This window comes from Mustelus asterias, chromosome X (genome assembly GCF_964213995.1).
Source record: "Mustelus asterias chromosome X, sMusAst1.hap1.1, whole genome shotgun sequence".
In the NCBI taxonomy this organism is placed as follows: Eukaryota; Metazoa; Chordata; class Chondrichthyes; order Carcharhiniformes; family Triakidae; genus Mustelus; species Mustelus asterias.
In genome coordinates, this window is record NC_135834.1 from 13,227,001 (window position 1) to 13,254,979 (window position 27,979).

Here is a 27,979-nt window from a genome sequence, read left to right on the forward strand (position 1 = left end):
CGCCGGCATCTCCACATCATAACATCTCCAAGTCCATGTGTCTGGTCAGGAATTGAGATTGCTGATTGTGATCTCATAGATTCCCTTTTATCAATAGAGGGGCATCATGGTCTCTGTCATTTGACACATGGTATCTTTCTCTGGATCAGTCTCATTTCACGTGACCGTGAATGGTCTATCCTTTGATAGTTTGCATAGCAAATGATACTTGGTGAAAAGTATGTTTGCAGATATCAAGTGAGTTCAGGTTTAGCCATGATGCCTTCTGTAATAGAATAGCTTGTAACTATCAAGGCTTGCACATTAAAAATGGCTGGCCAGTGCTTATAGAACTGCATCCCAACATAGGAAACCTTCAAGGCAGGAGGAAAAACGGAATAATAGTGCTGCTGGCAATATCTTCACTGAAATAGTGAAAAAGCAAGTGCTTATTTGTAGATATACAAAGTATCCATGTTGTATAGAGAACCTGATGTGTGTGATATAAAGCATTTTGGCTTTTTATAGTGAACCAAAGGGTCTTGATGTGTCAAACGTGAAGAAGATGTGACTCTGTCAATTTTTTGGGGGCATGGTTTTTTACCTCTTTTCCCTCCACCCCTTTCACAGTTGTTCAGCCACTCCTGATTGTTTATGCATAGTTACATTTCAGGCCACATTGAGTCTGAAATTTTAACACAAGATAGAGGTATATGGCACTCCACCTCAGTTTAGTAAATGACATTGTTCCAGGCTGAGCTGCAGAGAACCTTAAGTTCCTGCCACTTTAGAGGTGTTTTTTTTCCACCTAATTTCCATCACTCTCCTGACTGAATACACTCCATGCAGTGTATTCCATATGTTTTCAGATATCAAACAGTTGGATGGAGGTTGGATATATCCTTAGTATTTTGTCTGAGACACAAATCTTCTCACATTGGTATGAGGGGATAATGTATTATGATCTGTATTCCTGGCTAATTTACACTTTTCAACATTTTGCTCGCTGTTCTCAGGCTCACTATTTTTTCCAACTCAAGCTCCTTGAATTTCTATTTCTTTCACTGAAACGCCCACACCCAAATAGTTTAAAACCAGATCCACGGCCCTAGTTGGATTATTTGTCAGGACACTGATCCTAACCAGGTTTAAGTGGTGCCTATCCCAATGGAACAGTTTGCCCTTTCCAGAATACTGGTGCCAGTGCCCATGAATAAAAATCACTTCCTTTTACACCATTCTTTTGAGCCATGTGTTTAATGCTCTAATTTGCTTGACCATATGCCAATTGGCACGTGGCTCAGGTAACAATCCCAAGATTATTACCTTTGAGGGTGCGTTTTTTAATTTGGACCTTAAGCTCCTCAAACTCACCAGAATCTCATTCATTGCCATTGGTTGCTGAGGTTGAACTAGTGGACCACCACAACTGGAAACGTCTCACAACCCAACTCCACAAGATGTCCTTAACCCCAGCACTGGTCAGAAAACACAACCTTCAGAACTCGGTCACAGACCTACAGAGAACAGTCTCCATACCACATTACTTTTCACTTCCCCCATTTGAATGCCAGCTTGAGCCATGGTGCCACAGGTACCTTGTACTTGCTGGTCAACGCCAAGGACTCGGGTTCCTCCATCACTACATGGTGGATCCACAAACCTGGCTGACACTCATTCGCGTACTCCTGTGTCTGACATCGAAGTAAAACTTCAGATTGGTCAATGGGTGATACTGCCTCTTGAACAAAGTGTCTTTTCCTCTATGTTCTGAAACATTTGTAACTCAGACTGCTTAAGCTGTAAACACTTACCGTAAATATGGTTGCCTGGAACTAATTCATTCCATGAGCTCCCACATGTTGCAGTCATGGCACACTCCCTGCACTACCATGTTTAACCTTACTAGTAAGTTAGTTTCCTAGCTTGGAGATGAAAGAACACCCACCAGTTACTGGAAGTAAAACAAAAAGAACTGTACCAAATTTCTGACTAAGCACCCCACTTCCCCACATCCTTCTAAAATGCGTTACCCAGAATTGGATACTCCAGCTGAGGCCCAACCAGTGATTAACTTCCTTGTTTTTGTACTCTGCCTCTATGAAGCCAAGGATCACTTTAAAAAAACACAGCTTTATCAACTTGTCTGTTACTTTCAAAGATTTGTACAGTATTTCCGTAGCTCTGGGTCTCCCAGTTGCTGTACTCCATTCAAAATTGTACCCTTTAGTTTATATTACGTCCTTATTCTTCCTCCTGAAATGCTCCAACAAATTTTACCTGCCACATGAATTCACTTAAATAGGCTATTACCACTTAGAAGTGGCAGCAGAAAGGTTAAGTCAACATTCGTATTAATGTTACAAAATTACAGCTTATCTTGCAACTGCACATTATTTATTTGCAAATCCACCCTCCAAGGAATGAACTGAAGTAATAGCAAACTTGTATCCAGAGACACTCTCCCCAAGGACACCCATATAGTCTTGCTTGAGATTTTTCCCCAGACTCAAAGTAACTTAAGGGGGAAAAAGTCACAGCTGTACAGGATTAGGTTAGAATACTGTTTATTCATCAACTAATTTTTAAATACATGACATATGTCAGGAAAAGACTTACATTAAGAGGGAACAGCAATTCTACTGCCTGAGATGCAGCCATAATGTACCAACATGCCACCAACATACCACAGTTTGGTGGATTCAGTTTCAGTCATGTAAATAAAAATCAACAAATTGAAGAATGGATTACTCCCATAGCCTAACTTTCAATAATTGGTCTGGTCCTGGGTAGCCAACAATATGCTCAGTGAATCTATGACATGATCCCTTGTCTCAACATAAAATGTGTAGGGGTTAATTACGATAATCTTTAATGTAATTACTTCACACTTTAAAATAGACTTCCACCTAGTGTGTTGAATGTGAACACAGTTGAAACTTTAAAATTAAATAAATTGTTCAAGATTCTTGATTGCAGTAAAGAATGAAGGAATATGGATTGGGCATCAGTGGTCTATATCTGTATATGTGTTTATGAATCTAGAAGGCTGCATGGCCTTTCATTACAACTTTTGTAATGATCTGAACACTAGAAAAGTAATAAACTAGAAGGGGCAGCATTTGATCCAAATTAATGTTTTAAAGCTTATTCATTTGCTTTTCCTGTCAGTCAGCACGAGGGAACAAAAATCACTGACTCTTGAAAGATACTGCATTTTAACAGGTGTCATTTTTGTTTTAAAATACACTAGCTGTTGTGTGCTTCACTTCTCAATTACAGAATCATTACAGGACATGGTTCTAATCATACACCACTAAAATGCAGATATCAAAGTAATCAAGTTAGGAACTTTGTCTATTTTTTTAAAAAACAGGAGAGCAAAAAAAAATCTTACAGGTCAAAGTTGACCAGTGCTCTAAAGGGCATCTATTTACCAAGTCTCCTGTTTATATCTTCCATTTGCTGCTATTACTGGTTTACTGCTGATAATGTTTGGAATTTATAGTCCTGTTTACATGAAGTCACTTCTTCGATTTCCCTTAGATGCAGAATGCATCAGATAAAGGGTATGTTCAGATCAGCAGATTTTTTTAAAAAAGGGGTGCATCACAGACATTTAGTGGCATCATATTGCAACCTTGACATATAAAAACCTATTTTAGGAGGGAATGCAGGGTCACCTCAGGCACACCACACTAAAAAAATTCACTTTTTTCAGAGCCAAGTGAACTTCTATTCTGGAACAAATATGGAAATGGCTTTGGGAGTAACAGAACAGCAGCAAATACAAGTCAGCAGCACAGATTCACTAACACTTTGCATCAGTTCTTCTGCATCCATACTATAAGTTTTAACATTGGTGCAAAGTAATTTCAGCTAATAAACTAGAGTTGCAGAGTGTAAATTTGATATGGCCAAAACTCCTCCAGTTAGTCTCCCTCTTAGCCAGGCCCTGACTCTTAATTCAAACTGTAACTGCAGTGTCAGTATAAAAGTAAACCACTTTGCACCTTTGCTATCGTCATTTTGTAAATGCAGCCTGACACAGCATGTTTTCATCCTCAGCACACAATATACACAGGTTCAGGCAGTTCATTACTAAAAAAAGTTTAATCTAAAGAGAACTAAAGAAAGCATCACATTTGTGCCCTGTACAATTAGATGGTGGTCTCCAGCATAATGATGAGAGCAAACTTGAAGGTCTTTGGTCCTTTGAGTTTTATTTTTAAGTGTGGTCTGGGATAGTTAAATGGTTGTGATGAACACTATCAGTAGAAGGCACTTTCATTCCTAACAGTTTGAGATGCATAGTGATTTAGTGTTCAAAGCAAAGCCTAATTGATTTAACCATGACAAATCAGGCAACAATGTTTAAATAACATATCTAAGGTACAGCCAAATACTGCTCCCTCTTCCAGAAGAGATTAACAGACAGACGCTATCAATTCAAAAACTTGTGAAAATATGGAAAAGTAATAAACCAGGAAAAAACCAGGAAAAGGAGGAAAAAGAAAAATATTGTAAGACAAATCACTGGTGGCACAGACAAGGTGAATGTAAACCCATTTTGTGTTTTATCATGTCTAGCTGGGACGCTGGCATGTTGCTGGATGCAAGACGTTTTCAGCAGTTCACATGGGTTTCATTTCCACTTGACCTTGGCCTACGTTGAGGCAGGATACTGGCAAGAGGAGGTGGTGAGTAGGACTGCCTGGGGGCAGAAGATGCAGCTGTGTCATTAGAAGCTGCCATTTGGCTTCTATCAGCGGTTACATCACGGGGTGCAGGTTGTGGGTTGTATCGAGTGTCAGAGTAATTCTTGGGTCCATTCCGGTACCGATTCCTATAGTCATTTCTTCCAAAGTGGCTTGGGCCATTTATCCTATTCTCACGAGGTCGGTAACCTGCTCTCCTATTTCCATGGGGCACCTTTTCAAGGGCAGAACAACACAATTAATAGATTCACTTTATATTGTTTATCTTTCATGACATCCCCAGTGCAGCTTCTTTTGTTTCTTACAGTCGTATGCATTTCTGCTCATTTTCCTTGGTTGCATGACACTGATCCACTTAAGCAGATATTAGGTTAGACAACCAAAAACTTGGTCAAAGGTAGGTTTTAAGAAGTGGCTTAAAAGAGGGAAGCGCAGTAGAGAGTCAGCAAAGCTTAGGAAGGGAATTCCAGAGTTGGGGCCAAGACAACTGAAGGCACGGCCACCAATGGCAGAATGATTAAAATTGGGGATGCACAAGAGGTGCCAAAGTTGAGTGTAGAGATCTCAGAGGGTTGTGGGCTGGAGGAGATCAGAAAGATAGGGAGGGGAGAGGCCTGAAGGGATTGGAAACGAGGATGAATATTTTAAAATTGAGGTATTGCTTAATCAGGAACCAATGTAGTTCAGGAAGTATAGGGGTAATAGGGAAATAGGACTTTGTGAGATAAGATAAGGGCAGGATGAGCACAAGTTTAGGGGGTAGAATGTAAGAGACCAGCCAGGAGTGATTTGGAATAGTAGAGTCCAGAGATAATGAAGATCTAGAGGTAATGAAGACGTGGCTGAAGGTTTCAGGAGCAGATGAATTGAGACGTGCAAAGTCGGGCAATTAAATGGAGGTAGAAATAGGCAGTATTCATGATATGAATGAGGTTGGAAGCTGATTTTGGGATTGAATGTGACACCAAGGTTGCAAACAGACTTGCTTAATCCCAGACTGTTGCCACGGAGACAGATTAATTTGGTAGATAGAGAATGGAGTTTGGGGCGGGACCAAAAACAGCGGCTTCAAGTCTTCCCCCCCATGTGGTTTTTAAATGGAGTAAATTTCTGCTCTTCCAGTACTGGATGTCAGTTAAGCAGTCTAATAATTTAGTAACAGTGGAGGAATTGAGAGAGGTGGTGGGGAGGAGGAGCTGAGTAAACAAGCAAGGTAGACAAAGAATTTACAAAGGTGACTGGCATCTAGCGTGGGAAACTATGCTCTAGCATGCAAAGAGAGAAACTGTTGAAATATCAACAGGAAAGGAATGGGTGGAGTAGATGGACTGTATAAAGTTTTAGTCTATTCAGGATCTATCGCACATAAAACTGCAATAGTTACAGGTAAAGTATTGCAATTTCTTTTTAAGATAGTTCACATTTTAACTTAAGGGAACTCCTCCACAATCATGCACCTTACCAAGACTGACAACTAGCCCCACTAATCTACCATTCGGAAGCCCATAGCATTGTCTGGACTGACTCCACCTGTGGGAAGCAGTTCACTTTGAGTTGTTCCAGAGGACATCAAGCAGGTGAACTCACCTAAACAAGACCTGATAACTTCACCCGATGTCAAGTACGTTTCATGCACAACATGTAATTGAGTGAGTTTTATTCACATCGATGTATTAATCAAAACAAGAATAGCTTTACTTGGATTACAAGAACTATTTTCTTTGGTGTGTAAAGGGAACGTTAACTGTTCATACCGGTCGATTTGATGGGCAAGTTTGGCTTGCAGAGTTAGCGGTCACTGTTGTAATGTCTCCAGAACACGGATTCTTCTTCACTGATTTTGTAAGGCTGAGGTCTGAAGCATAGTCAGGAGCTGAAACATCACTCCGACTTGTCACAGACATAGATGACACAGAGCTACACCTTGATCTAGCCGAGTAATTGTTCTTGGGATGAGACACTGCATAAAACAGAAAGAAAACATATTATAAAACAATGGAAAAGCAGGATTACTTTGGAATAGCCTTTCGAAGGGTGCAGTCCATAAACCAGATGTGTAACACAGATAATCCTTCCCCCGTCCTCTTCCATGTAAAACATGGCAGAGGTAAAGGGAATTATTCAGAACGTCAGAAAGGCGAGCAACATTCATGCTAAGAGTGCCTAATTTGAAAAGTTTAAACAAATTGAACATCACTAGGTCGGTGAATCATGCTTAAATGTCAATCGTGGGGGGAAGTGGTCACACAGTTGTGGACATGTTATCAATGGCTGGTATATTTAAATAAAACAAGAAATTGAAACTTCTGCTTGGCCAGCTCTTTTTTGGTCACCTGAGAATGCTCTGAAGGTATTCTTTGCAGGTCTGTAACTGCATGATATGGTGACTCTTGGCCGGTTGTGAACAGGCAAGTAAACTAGAAATAAAACTTGCATTTATGTTGCACCTAGTCATGGTCCCAGGATGTTCCAAAGCACTTGGCATCCAACTGAGTGCCTGCATAACTGCAATTCGCAACAGCTGCTTCATGCACAGCATGAGGTTAATGACCAACTCATCTGTTTGTGTTGGTGTGCGAGGTAGGAATGTTGGTTAGGACATCAGGAGAACTTCCTACTCCTTCAAATGGTAGCATTTATTTTTTTTACATACACCCGAGTGGGCAGATACGGCCTCACTCAGTTCAACATCTGATCACAAGTTTTGGTGGCATCTGACAATGCAACATGACCTGGGAATGCATTGACAAATCAGCCTAGATAACGGGCTCAAGTCCTAAGTTGAGGATGAACCAACTGCCTTCTGACGTTCGAGCCAAGACAGCTACTGGCAAACTAGAATAGTACTCAGAATTATTTTAGTAGACATTTTAAGTTTATGGTAAACTTAATGAAACAAGTATGGAATAAATGTGTTTGAAATTGTTTTGTTTGATCTGGTTTGTCAACATTTCTCTGGATTTATTTCTCATGATGCAAGACTGCAGTACTTCAAGGCTTTTCTTCGACTCTACAATTCCTGTTTTGTACTGGGTCACATTTACAGTGTGGGAATCTCAATGTTTGGTCCCACTCAAGGACCAAATTTCATTTGTAGCAGCTGTGTATGAAACTTCTTGTGAAAGTACTGACAATAAGTTACATTAAAGTGAGCGTGAGTGAGATTTTCATTCTGCTTTTTTTTAAAAACACATTGTTGCATTGAGTTACTGAAGTCAGCTAACAAAGTGTATGAACTTAGTCGTGGGAAAGTCTTCTTACAGTTAAATGCTTTTAAGGGACTCTTCCTTTTTGAGCAAAACTCAGTTATTGAAGCAACAATTAAATACGAAGCAACTACTAAATCAGCATTTGTTGGATTCTGTCCACTTGTTCACAAAAATCAGTACAGGATTTGAGCTTCCTGCTCCTTCTTGCTCCAGAATGTTGCGCAAGTCTTTTCTGCGCACACGCGGAATTTGTGCGCAGCTGTGCGATCAAGTGCCTTACTATGCTGGCTGGCAATGTAATTGCGCCCAGTGACATGTAATTGCTTAATACTTTTAAGGGAGGATATATTGCAGAGATTGTTAATGTAAATTGTACTTGACAAGAGTATGTGATGTAAAAGAGTGAATGTAGAATTAGGAGGTAGGTTGCCCAGAGTCCTGCTGAAGAATGCCAGGAACTGCTGATTCACATTGGGCATTGCCATTCTGAGGCTGCTCAATTGCTCACATCTCCCTTCAGAAACGTCTACATCTGACTGCAAACAATGCAATTTTGTCTCTTTCAGATGTTCCCTGCAATCTATCTATACTGGATCCATCTGCAGGTCATGACAAGCACGTGTTCCACTGCATTCCCAGTGTGACTACTCGTTATTAGACTTTGTAAGTTATAGTTTGCAATGCACGTTAAAATATTACAGGGAGACAATTAAAATGGTACCTTTGAAATATTACATTGCGGCATTAGCAATTAACATTGGACTTGGCAGGTGGCAGCACTGGGCAGCAAATCTCTGCAGATAATTAATCTGCAGCAGGCCACTAGGTAAGGCTGACAGCTGGCAAAAGAGAGAGTCTACAAAATTATTTTCAGCACAGCAACACAAATCTAACTGAAACATTAAGTTGTACTTTACTAACCTTTCACAAAATTCAGCAGCAGACACTTCCCATTTTCAACAATAATTCAACAACTTAGCATTTTACACTGAAAACACTGCAAGTATAACTACACATATTGACCTCTTAGTGAAAATAGCTGGTCTACATCTCCGTTCCCACGCTAAAGCCACAGAAATCAGACGCATGCAACAGATCCCAATTACACATTCCAGTTTGTGCTGTAGCTACTATCTGAATTAGAAATGCACAATGCCCCACCTGCAAGTCAAACTTTTCTACTAGATGTTACATGACCAAGCCTCAGCTTACCTTGTCCAAAGGCTTGGATACTCGCTTTGAGTTCTTCCACATCACAGGTGAACTGTGCACATCGCCCCAGGTCTTCATCATATTTTCGTTCACTAACAAAGTGCTAAAATACATTTAAAAAAATAACTCTTGCAGATGTAGTCCAGGTATATGGTAGCTTAGCTTTTTAAATTATACAATAATCATGATTCCTAGTTGTGCAACTGACAGTTTGGATTTATAGACCGTTGTGCAATTTGAGATAATTAAAATGGAGCCACTACTGTGCAGTGTGTATTTATCAAATACATTTGGGACTATTTTGTTTAAGTAAATATAAATCTAAAAACAATTTATGGACAGTGTATTAATTCTCAACACTACACAACAGTCATCTTCTGTATAAAGGCCCTGAAATAACGCCATATGATAATAACACAAATTCTTATCGCATTCACCTGAAATTCCATTTTTGTTTTAAAAACTATTTTAGCAGCACAGGTCCATTTTAAATAAATGGCTTATTTGGCATCCCAAAGCATAACTTACAGACCAATATATTGCAGACATTTAAGGTATTAAGGGGATTTTCACAGTAACTTCATTGGTGTTAATGTAAGTCTACTTGTGACACTAATAAATAAACTTTAAACTGAAATCTCAGATTTCTGAACAAATCCAATCAAACTGTCTGGTGTTTAACTGAATACCAGCCATATCCCTGTGAGCTTACTCCGCATAATGCTCTCTTCCAAAAATGAAATAAAGATATTATGTAGTGGAAAATATCCTGGATATGAAGCACAAAATAGAAGCACAATATTTCTCAGCATCTGGGCAGAAAAAAAGACAAAGAACTAAAAATAAAAAGGCACACCCCTTTTTCTCCTGTAAGATTCTGTGTGAAATTAACTTGGGCAGTCTTGGCCCAGTTCCGAGATGGTACGTCTCCACAGTGAAAAGGTGCATACAAAATTGCGGCACGGTAGCACAGTGGTTAGCACTGCTGCTTCACAGCTCCAGGGTCCTGGGTTTGATTCCCGGCTCGGGTCACTGTCTGTGTGGAGTTTGCACATTCTCCTCGTGTCTGCGTGGGTTTCCTCCGGGTGCTCCGGTTTCCTCCCACAGTCCAAAGATGTGCGGGTTAGGTTGATTGGCCAGGTTAAAAATTGCCCCTTAGAGTCCTGAGATGCGTAGGTTAGAGGGATTAGTGGGTAAAATATGTGGGGGTAGGGCCTGGGTGGGATTGTGGTCGGTGCAGACTCGATGGGCCGAATGGCCTCCTTCTGCACTGTAGGGTTTCTATGATTTCTATGAAAATTATTAATCTGATTCACAAGCCATAAAAATGGCTCACTTGAGGACAGGAGATGCTGCATCGCTGCAGAGGAAATAGTCATTTAAGATTAGGACTAAGGCAGAGTGTTGAAGCAGAGGAGATGGACCTCACTTGTGCTAACACTGGAAATGAAGCAGCCGATTTCGAAAATGTGGAAAAATATTAATTCCTCAGCAGTGATTTTTTCACTATGCTACTGAACCAGGAATCCAGAGGCCTGAACTGATGATCCAGTAATAAAAACAGAAAATGGTGAAAATACTCAACAGGTCAGGTGGCACCTGTGGAGGGAAACAGAATTAACGGCTGCGATTCTCCCAAAAGTGCTGAATTGGTGGGAGAACTGTTCTAAATCCCAACTGTTTTCTCAGTTCAGCTTCTCACCCGAATCTCCGCAGTCTGTGCACTGCAGAGGTCCCAGTCGCGAATCTCATTAAAAACCCAGGGAGGGGGGAGGGGGGAGGGGGGGGGCTATGCGCAGTGGCCCCAAACTGTCAATCTCCTGTTTGCCCGGGATCCTCGCAGTGCTGCCCCACCCCCCACCAAACGGCACGATCGCGGCCCCCACAGCAATTCCCGGGCCAGCCCTGATCCCCCCCCCCCACCCCCCCTCATCCCGGGAGTGCCCCGATGTCCAGGCCCCACCCCCCCAGCAGTGGTGATCTCTTCCCCCCTCCTCCCTCCGCCAAAATCGCTGCCCTCCCTCCACCCCAGACCAATCCTGTCTGCAGTGGCAGCAGGACCCCCCCCACCAATTGCCCCCTCGGCCCTGCCCACAATAGGACCCACCCCCTTGGCTCTGCCCAATGCCTGGTGGGAAGTGCCAAGGTGCTTCCAGGGCATAGGCATTTTGCCCCTTGGGCAGTGCCAGGGGCACAGGGTGGCACAGCCAGGGTGCCACAGCCAGGGTGCCCATGCCCAGGGGCACCACCCCTCCCCGCTGCCCAAACCCCTGGGGGGGCCCCAATTGCCCCCTCCCCTTCATTCCGGCAGTTCCCCGAACGTGGGGAGCTAGTTTGAATCCCACCGGAATGAAGTACTCCTGGCGGGGTGGGAGATTCAATCGGGACCCGAAAGGTCCTGATAATTAACTAATCTACATATTTAAAATATATGCAGAAAAGATTTAAATGACTTACCTGCCTTCCCGCCGGTTTCCAGCGTGGTCTGACCGGCGACTGTTCGCCGGCTGTGGGAGGTGCGTTGCGTTCCCGGTGCATGCGCAAATCCCTGTTCAAGGCCGCAGATGCGTGTCTCCCGCTGCGACCCAACAAAAAGGTTGTGGTTCGCAATGGGAGAATCGCAGCCCATGTTTCAGTTTGATGATCCTTCAAAGTTCTGATGAAAGGTCATTGACCTGAAACATCAACACTCGTTCTTTCCACAGTTGCTGCCCCACCTTCTGAGTGATTCCAGCATTTTCTGTCTTTATCTCAGATTTCCAGAATATGCAGTATTTTGCTTCTATAATGACCCAGACACAGGAGTTCAAATCCCACCATGGGAACTGGGAAATTTAAGTTCACTTAATTAAATAAATCTGGAATGAAAAGCCAGAATTCAGCAGTGGTGATCATGGAACTACCGAATTGTCATAAAAGAAATCTGGTTCATAAACGTCCTTTAAGAAAATCTTCCATCCTGACCCGGTCTGGCCGATACAGGATGTTTTAGAAAGTTCTTGTGCAACTTTAAAGTTACGAGCAAACTGCAAATGCTATATGAAAACATAATTCAACATTTTAAAAAATGATTTCTTTTTTGAAAGCTTTATCTCCGTTGCAGAAACAGATTGAAAATGGTGACAGTAGAAGAAAAGGCAAACTGTGTGTTAAGAGTAACAGAACGGAGGTCTATAATGTGGAGGAGGAGGCTCCACAAATATCCCCATTCTCAATGATGGGAGAGCCCAGCACATCAGTGCAAAAGGCAAAGCTGAAGCATTTGGCACTACTGGCTGATGATGCATCTCTGCCTCCTCTGGATGTCAACAACATCACAGATCCCAGTCTTCAGCCAATTCGATTTAGTCCATGAGGCATTAGGAAATGGACAAAATCATTGGACACAGCAAAGGCTACGGGTCTTGACAACATCCTGGCTGTGGTGCTGAAGGCTTGTGCTGCAAGTATCTCTATCCAACCTGTTCCAGTACAGGCATCCAACCAACAACCTGGAAAATTGCCCATATCTGTCCTGCTGCAAAAAGTAGAACAAATCCAATTTGGCCAATTAATGCCCCATCAGAATACTCAACAAAGTCTGTGTGGAGTCTGCACGTTCTCCCCGTGTCTGTGTGGGTTTCCTCCGGGTGCTCCAGTTTCCTCCCACAGTTCGAAAGACGTGCTAGTTAGGTGCATTGGCCATGGTAAATTCTCCCTCAGTGTACCCAAACAGGTGCCGGAGTGTGGCGACTAGGGGATTTTCACAGTAACTTCATTGCGGTGTGAATGTAAGCAGACTTGTGACACGAATAAACAAACTTTTGGGGGCGGCACAGTGGTTAGCACTGCTGCCTCACATCGCCAGGGACCCAGGTTCAATTCCCGGCTTGGGTCACTGTCTGTGGGGAGTCTGCACATTTTCCCCCGTGTCTGCGTGGGTTTCCTCCAGGTGCTCTGGTTTCCTCCCACAGTCCAAGATGTGCGGGTTAGGTGAATTGGCCACACCAAATTGCTCCTTAGTGTCAGGGGGATTAGTTAGGGTAAATGCATGGGGTTATGGGGATAGGGTGGGATTGTGGTCGGTGCAGACTCGATGGGCTGAATGGTCTCCTTCTGCACTGTAGGATTCTATAAAAGTCATCAACAGTGCTATCAAGCAGCACTTACCAACAACCTGCTCACTGATGCTCAGCTGGGACCAACTGGCTCCAGACTACAAAGCTGAATTCCAGGGGTGAGGCGATAGCAGCATCATGAAGCCTTAACAAAATTAAAATCAGTGGGAATCACAGAAAACTCTCCACTGATTAGAGTCATACGTCACACAAAAGAAGATCATAGAATGGTTGCAACACAGAAGGAAGCCATTCGGCCCATTGTTTCTGTGTTAGCCCTTGCGAGAGCAACTCAGCAGGTTACACCCCCTTGCAAATCTTCTCTTCAGATAATTATTCAATTCCCTTTCAAAAGCCACATTTGGATCCATCTCCACCACGCTCAGGCAGTGCATTCCAGATCTGCTGTGTAAAAAAAGAGTTTCCTCAGGTCGCTGTTGCTTCTTTTGTCAACCACATTATATTGGTGTCCACTGGTTCTCGACGTTTCTGCCAGTGGGAACAGTTTCTCCCCCTCTGTCCAGACTCCCCATGATTTTGAACATCTTGATCAAATCTCCTCTCAACCTTCTCTTCGGAGAACGACCCAGTTTCTCTAATCTATCCACATAGCTGAAGTCCGACATCCCTGGTACCATTCTGGTTGTGATTGTTAAAGGCCAATCATCTCAGCCCCAGGCCAGCAAGACAGGGACTCCCTCAGGGTAGTCTCCTCGGCCATCTTCAGCTACTTCATATAATGGAGGGAAGGTCATACAAGGTTGAAAGTGGGGTGTTTCCTGATGATTGCACAGTGTTCAGTTCCATGCAGCATAAAAGTGGACAACATTTAGGCTGGGGTTGAAAAATGGCAAGCATCACACAAGTGCCAGGTGCTGATCATCTCCGACATGAGTTTAAAATAATCTCTTCTTGACATTCAATGACATTTCTATCATTGAATCCCCCACTATTAACATCCTCAGCAGCACCACTGACTGGAAGCCAAACTGGACTAGCCATATGAATATTGTGGCTACATGAGCAGATCAGAGGCTGGGTATTCTGAGGTGAACAACTCCCCTCCTGACTCCCCAAAGCCTGTCCACCATCTACAAGGCACAAGTCTGGAGTGCGATGGAATACTCCCCACTTGCCTGGATGGGTGCAGCTCCAACAATACCCAAGAACCTTGACACCATCCACGACATTGCAGCCCTCTCGATTGGCTTCCCATTCCTTCCTCACTGGTGCATCATGGCTGCAAAATTCATTGCAACAACTCACGAAGGCTTCTTCAACTGCACCTTCCAAACCCACAATCTCTACCACCTAGAAGGACAAGGGCAGCAGGCATATTGGAACACCAACACCTGCAAGTCATACACCATCTGACCTGGAAATATTTTGCTGTTCCTTCATTTTCACTGCTGCAAAATTCTGGAACTCTATCAGTGCTGAGAGCACCTTCATCACACACACTTCCATGGTTCAAGGAGGCAGCTCTTCACCATGTTTTCAAGGGCAATTAGGATAGGCAATAAATGCTGGCCATGCCAGCAATGCCCACATCCCATGATGAATAAAATTAAAGCACAATTTATCAGTCAAAAATGACAGTTTTTACTTTCAAGAACTTGCATTTATACAGTGCTTTACCATGCTTTTCACAACAACTTAAAGTGCTTTGCAGATAATGAAGTCCTTTGAAGAATAGTCACAGTTGCCATGTAGACAAACGCAGCAGCTATTTTGCGCACAGCAAGGTCCCGCAAACAGCAATGAAAAAAATTAATAGCTGAATAGTTTCGGTTGTCGGCAAAACACTTGCTACTCTTCAAAAAGTGCCACTGAATCTTTTAATATTCACTTGAACTGACAGGCAGGTCATCTGAAGGATACTACCTCAGACAGTGCAGCATTCTCAATACTGCATTGAAACATCCATCTATATTCTGTGCTTAAGTGCACCTTTGCTTGGAAGTGAGTGCTACCACTAAAGCAAGGTTGCATTATACAGATAGAAATATGTGGAAGGGACAGTTCTAAAGTTCAGATCAATCTTGAAATACTATGAAAATGAAATTTTGGACTAACAAGTGCATGCTCTCTACAAGGTTGCATGGGAATGGCTTTCCTGGTGTCCACATTTGATGGAAGAAATTCAATTACCCAGAAAAATCTATCAGAGTAAACCAGAAAAAAATGCCAATCAATCCAACATCAAGTGATCACAGGGGCGGCATGGTAGCACAGTGGTTAGCACTGCTGCTTCACAGCTCCAGGGTCCTGGGTTCGATTCCCGGCTCGGGTCACTGTCTGTGTGGAGTTTGCACATTCTCCTCGTGTCTGCGTGGGTTTCCTCCGGGTGCTCCGGTTTCCTCCCACAGTCCAAAGATGTGCGGGTTAGGTTGATTGGCCAGGTTAAAAAAAATTGCCCCTTAGAGTCCTGGGATGTGTAGGTTAGAGGGATTAGCGGGTAAAAATATGTGGGGGTAGGGCCTGGGTGGGATTGTGGTCGCTGCAGACTCGATGGGCCGAATGGCCTCCTTCTGCACTGTAGGGTTTCTATGTTTCTATGTTGTGTATCATCAACATTTTGAATCAAGTTTCAACTTCCAGAAGTGAATTAAAAATAAGCCACTACTTGTTGCTTGACATAATAGCAAATAAATAGGGTTTAAAAACAAATGAAGCAACAGGATAGGAATTTACATTTGTAATTCCTCACATGGGGAGCTAATTGCCAGAAGAGATAGGATTTTGTTTTCAATATAATATTGCAGGCTTGTCCAGGAACTGGCCCACCAGGCTTTTAAAAAAAATTATTTTTGGAAAGTTTTGAGTCTGAACTGTTACGTTTGGAAATGTAACAGTTCAAATTCAAAACTTTCCAAAAAGAAATTAAAAAAACGCTCCGTCTGCTCAGCCAATCACAGGCCGGTTTCTCTATGCATTGGCTGCTGATAGGCTCAAACAATGTAGGGCGAAACCAGCCTGTGATTGGATGAGCAAAACGCCATCAGTTGCTATGTAAATTTTTAATATCTGTTTATGGTCAGGGAGCTTACAGCGGAAAAGTAAGTTCAATGGGAATGGGTGGGTTGGAGCTGCCAGGAATCTGGGTGAGTGGGAGGCTTGGGAATCTGAGGGGGGTGGGCACTGGAGCCAGCTGCCAGTGTGTGGGCCTGTGTGTGAGAGAGAGAATTAGAGGGGTGGCACGGTGGTTAGCACTGCTGCCTCACAGCACCAGGGACTTGGGTTCAATTCCCAGCTTGGGTCACTGTCTGTGTGGAGTCTGCACGTTCTCCCCGTGTCTGCGTGGGTTTCTTCCCGGTGCTCCGGTTTCCTCCCACAGTCCGAAAGATGTGCTGGTTCGGTTCATTGGCCGTGCTACATTCTCCCTCAGTGTACTCGAACAGGCGCCAGAGTGTGTGTCTGTGGCGGTGTGTGTGTGTGTGTGTGTGTCTGTGTTAGTGCATGACACTAAGTGATTGTGTGGAAGTGAGTGAGAAGCTGATATATGCCCAATCTCAGGTTTTTCCCACTCACTCTCACCACCACACACACATACACACCCACTCAAACTCGCCCGTTCACACCTTGTTGGTTTTTATTACTTACTCTATTTTTAATCTATTGGCCCTCGAGTGAGGAAAATTCCTCTCCCAAGTAAAAGGGTTGGACAGAACAAATAGCATTTGACAGTGTACATGCTTGCTGAACCAAGGAATGGCAAATAAAGATTTAACACTGGAGGATGGAAACAAGAACAAAACAAAAACCCAGTAAACAATTAGCATTACAAAACCTAAAGCACAGGTGAATTTCTCTATCAGGGTGGATATTCAGTACAAATATTCAATATTCTTCCACAAATTGTTATGCAAGAAAAAGAAATGTTGAAGATGGCTTGCTGCAAGATATTCACCCAAGTTACAGGCATCACTGCAGCTGATAAGAACTCAATTAAACTACTAAAACACTGCTTTCCTCATTCTAAACAGAAATTGCTTTACAGATGGAGTTCAAATGTTGAAAAGGTAACAAACTTGGGCAGTTCTTCTGCTGCATCCAGAAGCAATTGATTTTTAGGATCTCAAGCCAAGCTGTAACTGTTACAAGTGGTCACTGATTAAAGTTTGATAAATTTAAGGGCTAAAGATGATAGTAAACACTTAAGGAACAATCAAACCACGCTTTTAAAAGTGCTCCAATGCTTTCACAATGTTTCAACTGCAACAATCTTACCTTAATATCCGCTCTCAGCTCCACTAGCTGTTCCTCAGACATGCGGACTGCATTGTCCGTCATTCTCTTTAACGCTTCAGCTTTCTTCTGGCGACTGTCCAGGATATCCACTGAAAAGCATGTGAAAGCAATAGGACATCATTCAGTACAGCCATACACTTATGTATTGTCAATTCTGAAAAAACCTATTGACACACAATTCAGTTTGAACTAGAATTCCAATTTGCCTGATCTGTTCACTTGCAGAAAGTAAAACATTTCTTCACAAAACAGGTCAGAAGTTAATTATACAAACTTGCTTTTTGTAAAAGAGTTTCTTAATCTGGCTGTGGGTGCGCGCCAGCCTCAAAAACTAGTCAACCTGTGTAATATGTATTCAAATGAACTCTTCACAGATATCAATTAAATCTAGGAAAAACACCTACTGAAGACTTCCTAGCAAGCAGTTCATTGGGGCACTAGCTGATTCCAGAGAGGTGGTTATTCACCTATCTGTTCTCTTGGTCAGAGGAGTCTAAAGATGTGTGGGTTAGGTTGATTGGCCAAGGTAAATTGTCCCTTAGTGTCAGGGGGATCAGCAGAGTAAATATGTGGGGTTAGGGCCTGTTGTCGGTGCAGACTCGATGGGCCGAATGGCCTCCTTCTGCACTGAAGGGATTCTATGCAAACCGAAAGCAATTTAATTTTTAAATCAATAAAACACAGATTACAGCAACATGTTCCATTACCCACTAATAAGGCATCATAGGCTGTTCTGATAGTCATGGTATGGAAACAGCAGACTGCAAATTACATTAGATAGACTTGTTTCTGTAGTGAGAAATGTATTTATTATTAAGTCTGAAGATGGAAGTTTTTAGCAGGAGTGAGGGAATCCATAATATCCCCTCAATGAAACAAATTATTGTACTTCAATTGAAAGCTTTTCCTTTAATATAAATTCCACACCTAGCATTTCATCGAATAGAACGGTTAGAATAATTTCCAAAGCAAGACAATATGTTTTGCCGCTTTAGAAGAAAACCATGGTCAACATTCCTTTCTCTTTCAGCTTTTTGCCAATTTAAAATAAATCATTATTCTCAGCAATTGCCGTTTTGAAAGTTACAGAACCAGGCTGTGAGAAATAACTAAAATTGTAGTTGAAATGTCACAGCTACGCAAGCTCGTGTGAATAGCTGCGTTGACTGTAGTATTAAAAATTATTCATTTAAAAAAAAAACAATTTATGAACATAAAATCCAGAACTCACCATGCGAGACGGATTACAATAGCAAGGCAAGGAGCAACAAAAATTGCAAGACCCAAAGTAATCAGGAAGGAAGTCAAACTAGGCCTATGTTCATGTAGCCCATAAGGAGACATTTAAAGAAGTTATTTATTACAATTATAGGTCGCTTCAGTTATATTTTGCTTAATTGTTTAAATATCTAATTGTTTAGATAACAATTAGCATAGTTAACATCACAGATAGTAGTATTTGTGCTAATAATGAATGTTTGCTCCACAGAGCATGGATAAACCCTTTGAGGTATAATGCATGTCAGACATAAAGCTTTTAATTATTTGGACGGTTTCTTTTAAAGGTCAGTGCTAGAGGCCCAACACTTACGCAAGCAATTTGGATCCATATTCATTGCAACAAAGACAACAAGCTGCTACGTTTGCAGTGATTTGACAATTTACCATATAAATTCAAAGGGAGTGATTCAGAAAACTTTACACTGAAGATGAACATACTTTAATTTGGCATCAAAATATGAACTTATAGCACAAACATGTTTTTAAAATCAGCTATAAATGCAGAGGTGCTCAGGTTACCCTCTATGATGCAACCAGCCTGGTATATAATCTCAAGAGGTCAGCATGTTTTCACCCTATCTGTGGGTTTCAATAATTTTAAAAGTAGTTTAAGCTTCTTTGAAAGCTTAATTTAAGCCTTCTTCAGAAACTTGAAACTAATTTATCTGTAACCTAATTTAGCAGTTTTATCTGGATGCAGGATGTTTTCCGAGATAAACGCACCATCTGATGGCCTTGCCAAGAACCCAGAGTCTGTCATTAAGTACAATTCATTTCCAATCACTCTGGTGAGACTGGGATTCATACATACCTAAGATTACATGGAAACATAAGAAACGGGCCATTCAGCCTAACCAGTCCATGCTGGTGTTTCTGTTCTACTCGCGTCTTCTCCCATTTTTCTCTCATCTAATTCTACCATTGTAACCCTCTATTCCAGCAACCTAGGCTAGTGAATGGGCCGCATGAGTGGCCCTCCTTCATTTCAGTGGGTCACAAGATTGAAATTGGGCTTGTTCACAAACCATGTCCCCATGAATAAAATTAAACACATTTAATACACGCCGAATATTTCAAAGAGTTATAGAAAGTGTTTCATCATTCATATATTAATAGAAATATCAACTTCAAATGGTAAAAACAAAAGAAATATTGACACTTTGGACACAGAGGGAGTGCACGGTTCTCACACTCAATGTTGAGTGTAATCAGCACACACCTCACTTCACTCACCCTTGCTTTACGTGCGAATCAGAACCATAAAGGGTGTAGATACACAGAGGGACCTGGGTGTGCAAGTCCACAGATCCTTGAAGGTGACGTCACAGGTGGAGAAGGTGGTGAAGAAGGCATATGGCATGCTTGCCTTTATAGGACGGGGCATAGAGTATAAAAGTTGGAGTCTGATGTTGCAGATGTATAGAATGTTGGTTCGCCTGCATTTGGAATACTGCGTCCAGTTCTGGTCGCCACACTACCAGGACGTGGAGGCTTTGGAGAGAGTAGAGGTGGTTTACCAGGATGTTACCTGGTATGGAGGGGCTTAGTTATGAGGAGAGATTGGGTAAACTGGGGTTGTTCTCCCTGGAAAGACGGAGGATGAGGGGAGACTTAATAGAGGTGTATAAAATTATGAAAGGCATAGATAGGGTGAACGGTGGGAAGCTTTTCCCCAGGTCGGTGGTGACGTTCACGAGGGGTCATAGGTTCAAGGTGAAGGGGGGAGGGGGGGAGAGAGAGGTTTAACACAGATATCAGAAGGACATATTTTACACAGAGGGTGGTGGGGGCCTGGAATGCGCTGCCAGGCAAGGTGGTGGAGGCAGACACACTGGGAACGTTTAAGACTTATCTAGACAGCCACATGAACGGAGCGGGAATGGAGGGATACAAAAGAATGGTCTAGTTTGGACCAAGGAGCGGCGTGGGCTTGGAGGGCCGAAGGGCCTGTTCCTGTGCTGTATTGTTCTTTGTTCTTGTTCTTTGTTCTTGAATCACTTCAGTCACACCGGTAGGAAAAAAACGACACGGACGGAAATCAGCAGAATGTGGCAACCCTGCGCCTGGAGCAATGGTCAACAAATGTCTCATGGGGCCGCACTCAGAACCCAGATGGGTTGCCCACCACTGGTTTATTCCCCCCTTAAATACATCTGTACAAATCACTTCAACTACTCTGTGTGGTTGCAAGTTCCTCATTCTCACCACTCTGGGTGAAGAAGTTTCTTCTGAATTCTGTTATGGATACCTATCTATGGATGACTATTTTTTAATCGATGACCTCGAGTTATGCTCCCCCCCCCCGCCAACTTTTTGGACCTCCACTGTTTCCAGCTTTTCACTAATTAGAAAGTACCCCGTTCTATCTTTTTGAGGTCCAAGATAGAAGACTTTACATTTGCCTACATTGAAATCCATTTGCCACAGTTTTGCTTGTTCACTTAATCTATCAATGTATTTTTTGTAACTTTCCACTTCCATCAACATGGTTTACAATACTGTCCATCTTTGTTTTGTCAGCAAATTTGGAGATGTGGTTTTCTATCCACCATTTATCATTACAAATGTGGCACTACTGCAGCACAGTGGCACAGCGGTTAGCACTGCTGCCTCACAGGGCCCGGGGTTCAATTCCTGGCTTGGGTCGCTGTCTGTGTGGAGTTTGCACATTCCCCCCGTGCCTGAGTGGGTTTCCTCCGACAGTCCGAAAGACGTGCTGGTTAGGTGCATTGGCCATGCTAAATTCTCCCTCAGTGAACCCGAACAGGCGCTGGAGTGTGGTGACTAGGGGATTTTCACAGTAACTTCATTGCAGTGTTAATGTAAGACCTTGATGGAGTTTAATAGACTATAAACATAATTGAGCACTCCACAAACTGCCACAGCAATAACTCCTAAAACAGGATCCCATTCTAGACTGTAAAACGGTTAGACACTTACACGCTGCTGCTTTGACTTTATCCATTTCTCCCAACAGTGCCACCTCCCTGTCCATGAAACTGCAATGAAAGCAAGAAAGGTTTATTTGGTGGTTTCCAATTGTAAAAATGTAGTCTCACTGGGATGTAATCCCTAATCACGAATGGTTTGAATCATATTGTAACCCTTTAAGTGAAAATTAGAAAATGACCGAGAACAAATTTTTAAAGAGTAACCTTTCAGGAATGTTATAAATTGTCAATAATTGTGATACTAATCAAGCTATTAAGTATTTTATTCCTTTCTCTTTCTAGTGCAACAAACTTAATTTTACATTTTTCAATACATTAAGTAGTGGCAGCATGTAATCTATGAATAGGTTGTTTTTTTTTAAAAAGCTCTGATTGTGTGTGAAACAAAATGGGATTTTCATCCATGCAGCTCTTGACATTGAAATTAACAGTTTCCAAACAGCGGCTAAAGTTTTGGATGATTATACAAAATGGAGGGAAGATTTGGAAAAAAATGTGGAAGAACTGGGATAATGCACAGCAACATTACTTTGCAAAAACATGAAGTTGTTTAATTAGGTTTTCTACTTCTATCAATAGGCCATGTGAAGGGTCCTTGGCCGTCAGTAGCAGGGAAGGATGAATCTGTGGAACTATTGGGGGATGAGGATGTCCAAAGGCTACCAGGAGGGTTTGGAAGCATAAGAAGCCTGTTTGAGCAACTGGGGTTGGGAGTGGGTTGCTTGAGTGAAAGATCTGACCATTATCATAGATGGTGGGGGAGGGGATAGGGCACCTCAGTGAAGGGGAGGCCCAAGCGTCCCTCGCGAGATCTGGAGGAGAACTCCTCCACCTGGTTAACAGAGAAACTTGAAATATAACTTCAAAATGTATCCACTGGTCCTTTTCTGGTCCTGTTTTGGATTCTGCAAGGGGAACCGACACAGCTGCCCCATCTTGGGCCTCAGGTTGAAATTGTAGATCAGTTCCTGATGAGACAAGTGGACTAATTTTAAGGGGCATCTTGACAAATACATGAATAGAATGGGGATAGAGGGGTATGGTCCCTGGAAGGGTAGAGGGTTTTAGTTCAGACAGGCAGCATGGTCGGTGCAGGCTTGGAGGGCCGAAGGGCCTGTTCCTGTGCTGTAATTTTCTTTGTACAAGTTAAGTGACACTGACAATTAGTCAGACAACATAAGATTTTTAATACACTAAAAATTGTTTTAGCAATAGTAAAGCCCCGTAGAAGCTAAATATTTTATATGAATTGTGATCTGCTTAATGTTGCATGGTCATTATAAAATCTGGGGCAGGCTCTTCCTCTGGACTCCCATAGGGTTAGTGGTGATCAGGAGTTGGATGCTAGGCAGCACGGTAGCACAGTGGTTAGCACTGCTGCCTCACAGCACCAGAGACCCGGGTTCGATTCCCAGCTTGGGTCACTGTCTGTGCAGAGTTTGCACGATCTCCCGGCGTCTGCGTGGGTTTCCTCTGGGTGTTCCGGTTTCCACCCACAGTCCAAAAGATGTGCGGGTTAGGTGGATTGGCCGCGCTAAATTGTCCCTTAGTGTCAGGGGGACTAACTAGGGTAAATGTATGGGGATAGGGTCTGGGTGAGATTGTGGTTGGTGCAGACTCGATGGGCCGAATGGCCTCCTTCTGCATTGTAGGGTTCTATGATCTCTGGCTACTTTAATATGTAAAAGTGATTTTCCAATGCCAATTATTCCCGACGTCCCTATGCAAATATTGGTGACCAATTTCTAATGAGCCAAAAATGAATGCATAATGGAATTTGGAATAACTATACAGATTTGAAAATATCAAGTACTAATAGTCATATTTCCAAGCTGGGGATCAATTAGAATGCAAACCACTAATTGATAATATTGTGATTGTGCCAATAATCCAATTTGTTTTATCTTACTTAAAAAGGTAACAATATTTCGAGTGGGAGTAGTGGTATTCCTAATCAGAATATGGATGAACTGAACAGGCTAGAACTTTTTAATCCTAATCACAACCTGACACCTTTAGGAGTGGCAAGCGATAAATGTTTTACACTCAGCATCATGATCATCAACAAACCTGACTAGACTAAACAGAAGGGGAAACCTGCAGGATGAGGGGATGATTTCTTCACTTCAAACAGTCAAACAGTGATCCAATCTTAAAAGGCAGGTGACATTCATACACTGTTAAAATTTACTCTTGCAGGTTGGATTATCTGAACCTCACTCTCCGAGTAATACCTTGTAATTCACTCATACTCAGTTCATAAACTTTCCCTCAATCATTTGATAAACTGGAAAGATTGAAGAATTTTAATGGCATAATGTTCATATGTAAGATTTTCTCTGAAATACTAAGTTTACATGAAACATTTAATTGCATCAACAATAATGTAAAACATTTTAATAAATGTGTAAATATGTTTTCATGTGCAGCAGTAAAAAGCTGATAAATCGATAGCTGAGCATGAGGAGAAATATCTTCAAAACCTAATAATAAAAGGCAGTACACCACAACTGGAATGAGAATGAAGAACTTAATTATAGCATAAATTATCTGGTTGCTACAAAACATCCATCAGGGAGTGGTTTCATAGCTTTAATGAAAATGCTGTGTTTTAAAAAGATAACGGAACATGATTACATTAATTTAGTACTCATAGTCAACAGCCTAGTACTCCATTTAAAATAAACGGAACAAAAACAGAAAATGCTGGAAAACCTCAGGTCTGACAGCATCTGTGGAGAGAGAGTAGAGCCAACGTTGCGAGTCTGGATGACCCTTTGTCAGAGCTCTGAGGAAGGGTCATCCAGACTCGAAACGTTGGCTCTATACTCTCTCCACAGATGCTGTCAGACCTCGAGGTTTTCCAGCATTTTCTGTTTTTGTTTCAGATTCCAGCATCCGCAGTATTTTGCTTTTCTAAAATAAAAATGGAATTGCTTTTATTAACATGATAGATATACAGTTGTTTGCATCACAGTGGCTCATAGTGGCACAGACAAGAGCAAATAAAAGTATGAAATGTACAATTTGCACTGACCAGACAAGAATGTGTCCCAATTCATGACATGCATTTTCCAAGAATAGAAACATTCAAACCACTTTTTTGCACAGGGAAAATCAAAGGAGTACTTAAAAAAATTCTGCATCATACCACCAGTTAAAGCTCCATAAGTAGAACTACAGAAATCATGTTTTTATCGCAAACCTTTTTCTTTAAAAAAAGTGACTTTTGTAAGCATTAAATTAGCAATGGAGAATAGAATTTTTGCCCCCCCCACCCATTTCAAACACCCAATGTCATTATCCAGAGTTAAGATCCCTCATCTCTACGCCAACAATATGTCTCAAGCAAAACACTATCACATATTATTAATTGCCCATCTATAAGTGTCGACCATGCACTGTGGGACCAGTGTTCATGTGTAGTGACAGGCTCCTCCCTGGAAGGATATTGATTGGCAAGTCAGTTGGGTTTTAGCTTCTTTGGTTATTTTATTTAATTCAATTTCACAACTGGTGGTATTTGAACTCAACCTGTAGGCTGGTAGTTTAGTATCTAACTGTTCAGCCACCGTTCCCACAATTGTACACACAACCCATGCTTTACCATGTAAGGCACATAAATAATTTTCAGTACAGAGACTAAGCACAGTGTTTTGCAAGAAAGGAGCTTGTACAAATATATTTCCTTCAACCAAATGAATATAAAGTGCTTTGTGATCATTTCCAAATACTTTTTATGCCTGTCATTTTTTCTGGACCAAATCTTGACTGGACCTGACTGACATCATTAGCGCTGACTGACACATTGTTGATATCAAATGCAGAACCAATTTGTGGTAAATATTAAGTGACAAAAGTTTTTTCTGTTGAACATTTAATGAGAGCAGAACATACTACCACAATGCTCCATTCACTTACTAGTGTGGTTAGTCTCCATTATTTATGTTAAACAGCTGTAATCTCATCCACATGGGAATATAACATTTGGCAAAATATTAATATCACAAAAAATAATTGTATTAAAATTCCAGGATGCTCAAATGATAGCGATGCTCAAAACACTGTAACAAAGTCTTAGTTCATGTCCTTTGAGTGAAGAGAAGGCTACAAAGGTTAGAATTTTAAGATGGCATTCAGATATAGTAAATCTCTGCAATGCGCACTGTGACCCTATCACTTTCTCAGAAAATACAAAGCATTAGGTAAAGATTTCTGGTATGTGAAAGGATAGGCATTCTCAATATAGAGACAAGTACCAGGAAACAGTAAAAAATGCCCTGGAAATAGAATGTGGTTTGGTTAACAGAACACATTCCAGATTGCTGCTCTTTTTTCCAGTGAGATTAATAAACCCAAATATCAATAAATAAAATAATACCCAAATAATAAATAATAATACCCAAATATTCATCACCAGAACTTTTGTTTTACATTACTGTATATTTGAACATTGACAACTAATAATGAGGGAGTGTCCTGTACTATATATACCTTGTGTGGAACTTGCAATTCACGTTCCTGTAATGGGTTCTCTTCTCATCTCCCATTGGTTGATCGTTTCCCTTGCATGTTGGTTTTATCTTTCTGGCTGGCCCTTTCTTTCTCCCTCTCTATATTCATCTATCTAGTGATAATTTGGGCTGAGGATAGACATTCCAATTCCTCTGTGGTGGACCTGGTAATCTGATAACTGATTTCAGGCACATCTGCAATGTTTGTGGATACGGTTAATGATTGATAAGGCAGATTATCTCACGGGAGGGATAGATACTATTGGGAGCTTCCACTCAAACTCCAGAAAATCCTGTAAACTAATGCCCCAATGGAATGGATGTCCCAGGCTAGTCAAGCACACTTGGGGGTTCCCAAGCTCTGCCCAACTGTGCCTGAGCCCTCTGTACTTGGGTAACTGGCACAGCATCCTAGGCATCTTCTGCTGATTCATCAATGACCTTTCTTCCATCATATCCACTGATGATTGCACAATGTTCAGCACCATCTACAACTCCACAGAGACTGAAACAGCCCATGTCCAAATGCAGCAAAACCTGGACAATATCCGGGATTGGGCTGAGAAGTAGGAAGTAACACAAGTGCTGGGCAATTATCATGTCCAACAAGAGAGGATCATCCCTTGCCATTCAACGGCATTACATCGCTGAATCCCTCACTATCAACATCCTAGCAGGGTTATCTTTGACCAGAAACTGAAGTGAACTGGCCATAGAAATACTGTGGTTACAAGAGCAGGTCAGAGGCTGGGAATCCTGCAGAAAGTAACTCACCTCTCGACTCTCCAAAGCCTGTCTACCATCTACAAGGCACAAGTCAGGAATGTGATGGAATACTCCCCACTTGCCTGGATGAGTGCAGCTCCAATAACACAAGAAACTCGACAGCATCCAGGATAAAGCAGCCTACTTAACATTCACTCCCTCCACCACTGCCAACAGTAGTAGCAGTGTGCGTCATCTACAAGAACTCACTAAGGCTCCATAGGCAGCACCTTTAAAACCCATGACCACCACCACCTAGAAGGACAAGCAGGAGATACCTGGGAACACCACCACCTAGAAGATTCCTTCTGAGTCACTCACCATCCTGACTTGGAAATATATCATTGTTCCTTCACTGTCACTGGATCAAAAATCCTGGAACTCCTTCCCTAACAGCATAGTGGGTGTATCTACACCAGTGGTTCAAGGTGGCAGCTTACCACCACCTTCTCAAGGGGCAATTAGGGATGGGCAATAAATGCTGGCCTAACTAGCAGCACCCACACCCTGTAAATGAATTAAAGTTAAACAAAGCTGTGGAAAGGGAGATCCAACCAATAGTGTCTGTGATAAGCAAAGCTAGTGAAAAGCACAATTTTTAACCAATCTAGATGCATGCAGTGCTTTTTGGCAGTTACCTTTAGACAAGAAATCCAAACTACTGACTACATTCATCATGCCATTTGAGAGACATTGCATTAATTGACTACTCTTTGGAATTACATCAGCACCAGAGATTTTTCCAGAGGTTGATGACGGGCATTTTAGAAGGATTAGATGGGGTTTTCTGCCCATCTAATCCATGGGTCGACTAAATCGGAGCATGATGCAAGAGTGAGAGCAGTGTGGCAATGCTTGGAGAAAAGCAGGACTAACTCTTAATAATGATGAATGTGAGCTCTTCCAACCACCCATTAAATTTCTGGGACACTTTATCAGGGCTGATCCTCATAAAACCAAGGTAATCAAAGATTTGCCACCACCTCGCAACATAATGGAGCT

The 27,979-nt window shown here is 42.0% G+C and overlaps 1 protein-coding gene across 2 annotated transcripts in view; it reads right to left on the bottom strand.

The window, feature by feature from the left end:
* Nucleotides 1–2,531: 2,531 nt before the first annotated feature.
* Nucleotides 2,532–27,979, bottom strand: part of spats2 (spermatogenesis associated serine rich 2) — a 116,291-nt gene continuing 90,843 nt past the window's right edge. For both annotated transcript variants that reach the window (XM_078201283.1, XM_078201284.1), the window contains exons 9-13: nucleotides 21,688–21,746; nucleotides 17,446–17,555; nucleotides 9,119–9,221; nucleotides 6,452–6,657; nucleotides 2,532–4,911 (exon numbers count right to left, since the gene is read on the bottom strand). In XM_078201283.1, coding sequence (XP_078057409.1) covers nucleotides 4,606–4,911; nucleotides 6,452–6,657; nucleotides 9,119–9,221; nucleotides 17,446–17,555; nucleotides 21,688–21,746 — 784 coding nt within the window. In that variant the 3' untranslated portion in view covers nucleotides 2,532–4,605. The remainder of the gene's footprint in view (nucleotides 4,912–6,451; nucleotides 6,658–9,118; nucleotides 9,222–17,445; nucleotides 17,556–21,687; nucleotides 21,747–27,979) is intronic.